Below are 2,545 nucleotides of genomic sequence, written 5' to 3'. Positions count from 1 at the left end.
TTTTTTGCCAGTAATTTTATTGCCATGTAACCAACTAACTTTGCATGTGGTTTTCAATGTAAAAGTATGTATGTCCCTTTTCTGTGTATTTAATCATGAAATTTAATTTTACATACTTATTTTTAATATTTCTTTTTTTTTAAATTGCCACGCTTTATTTAGGCTGTAATGGTTACAGATATCATACCTATATCCCACCCCACCCTGTGCAGCCCCTGAGTAGGCTCAGCTCAGCTCCCCTTTCCCTCCAGTCTCATTTCTTGTCCTCCTCTTTCTTTTCCTTCTTGCCGTCCTTGGTGGCCTGCGAGGTCAGGGAGCCCATGGCATTTCGAATGGCCTCATTGTTGGGATCCACACCTGGAAGGTTCTCCAGGACACTCTGAAGGAATTCGGGGTCCTGCATCACGTCATAATCATCCTCCTCCTTGGCGGGCTCAGATGTGTCCATGGCTGAACTGGCATCAATGTCAGCTGATTCTGCCTGGCCAAACTCTGCACCCTGCAGGGACAGCTGCATGGCATAAGCAATCTGCTCCTCCTCAGTCATACTGCTTAGGTCAGAGAGCCCAGTGCGGCTGAACGCCTGCTGGCTGATAGTCATCTTCAGCAGGGCGTCGTCGGAGTCTTCAGTTCCAGTCGCAGCAATGCCAGCCTCGGCAGCTGAGGCTGCAGCTGCCCGCCGCACCTCCTCCTCCTGCCGCTGCCGCTGCTCTTCCATAGAAACACGAAGGGCCAGGGCCAGCTCAGGATCGGCACTGGGATCTACTCCAAATTCAAAGTCACTGGCACCAAGACCCAGCATGGCACCGCCTTCGCCAGCCAGAATCAGAGAACTGATGAGGGCATCAGCCAGGCTGGGTCCAGGAGGCACTGTTACCAGATGAGAACCGGTTCCATCTTTGCCATTCAGGGTGTTTACAAAGGCTGTCAGCTTTTCTGTGTTCACCTCCTCTTCCCCAAAATTGATAATGTCAACATTTACTTTCTCCTTCTTGAGGCGTTTCGCCAGTTTCACCAGATCCTTCTCGTTGTCCTCCACAGGGCTCCCCACAAAGGCAATGGTGCGCATCTTGTGATCCTTGCCCTGTCGGTGCTTCAGAGCCAAGTGGGCCACGCGGATGCCAGTGCAGAAGGTGATCTTGCCCTTGGGTGGGACAGTGTGAAGCTTGGACAGGATGCGGCCGGGGTCAGGGGTGAGCGCGGTCAGCACTTCACAGTCACTGGCCAGGGTGATGAGGCCCACGTTGTCCTCGGGGTTGCTGCGCGTCTCGGAGTGACACACTGTGTTGACAGCATCCTGTTGGGACTGCAGCCGGGTGGGTAAGAAGTCCCCATTCGCATATATTCGCTGTTGTCCACGCAAACCATAGTGCTTTCCAAGACCATCTTCTAATATTTCTTTTAAATAAGAGTGAATGATTTGGTTGGAAGAAGGAGAAGAAGGAGGAGGAGGGGGAGAAGAAGGAGAGGAGGAAGAGGAAGGAGCGGCCTGTGAAGACAGACACAAGGAGAACACCACTGAACATGAAGGGGAGAGATCAGGGTGAGGCACCTACAAGCCAGCGAACACCAAAGTCTGCCAGCAAACCACCAGAGCTGAGAGAAAGGCACAGAACAGATTCTCCCTCACAGCTCTCAGAAGGAACCAACCCTATGGACACCTTGATCTCACACTTCTAGCCTCTGGAACCATGAGGCAAATTTCTGTTGTGTAAGCCACCAGGTATAGTCCTAGCAAACTAATACAATGGCAAGGCACATTTTATTCATCCATTACATAGTCCCTAAGTGCCTTCTAGGGGCCACATAAAGCATACGGTGCTCCAAAGGATGCACAGCTGGACATTCCCTGTGACAGTTATTTTCATTGAAGAGGTCACAATGTCATAAATATTCTTTCAGTCACAAGAGATGGCCGAAGGGAATCCCTGGTTCTCTGGTCAAGGCTCCTCCTGGAGGCTCAAGGCCTTCCCAGGCTCCTGGACATGGACACCTCACGGCCACATGAACGCACTCAGCCCCTCAGTCCTGTAGCCTGGTCCGGGATGAACGGTCCTTTGATTATCTTCTCTGACAACTTGATGTGTCATTGCTCCTGACCCCATCTCCTCTCACAAGACTGACTCCCAAGATTTCCCAGAACACACACTCCATGAAAGAAAATCCTCCATCCTCACCCTTTTCACTCAACACCTGCCCCCTTGTTGTCACTGAAGCCTACCTCTGATGTGAAGGCACCTCTTGCCTTTCAACCAAATTCTGCCATTTCCCCACACCCTGGTACACCGAGGTGTGAGGGGAACACAAGGAGAATCCTGTTTCTCCCAGGAAGAAATGAGGCCTCATTCTTTACTCTCATCCTTGCTCTCTTGTGGAAGCCAGTGACGCCGCAGTGTGTGTAGGGCTGGACACTGGGCCGCACCCCCGACCCCTGCGCCTGCAGCCTGAGAAACACCTCACTGCTGGGAGCACAGGGAACTCTTCTTGACCCATCGCCTCAGCCCACTATTTGGTCCAGAACCTTAGCTGTAAGTGTTCAAACCAC

The 2,545-nt window shown here is 51.7% G+C and overlaps 1 protein-coding gene across 1 annotated transcript; it reads right to left on the bottom strand.

The window, feature by feature from the left end:
- Nucleotides 1–205: 205 nt before the first annotated feature.
- LOC129074425 (26S proteasome non-ATPase regulatory subunit 4-like) lies at nucleotides 206–1,386 on the bottom strand. The gene is given in 2 exon segments (XM_054578233.1): nucleotides 206–1,338; nucleotides 1,341–1,386. Coding segments are annotated over 2 exon segments (1,131 nt in total). The 3' UTR covers nucleotides 206–253.
- Between the last annotated feature and the right edge of the window lie 1,159 nt (nucleotides 1,387–2,545).

Source organism: Pteronotus mesoamericanus, unplaced genomic scaffold, assembly GCF_021234165.1.
Source record: "Pteronotus mesoamericanus isolate MK-2021 breed Mesoamerican mustached bat unplaced genomic scaffold, CSHL_Meso_final contig_50, whole genome shotgun sequence".
NCBI classification, from domain to species: Eukaryota; Metazoa; Chordata; class Mammalia; order Chiroptera; family Mormoopidae; genus Pteronotus; species Pteronotus mesoamericanus.
The sequence above is the reverse complement of the archived record's forward strand: the minus strand, read 5'-3'. Positions and strand labels throughout refer to the sequence as shown.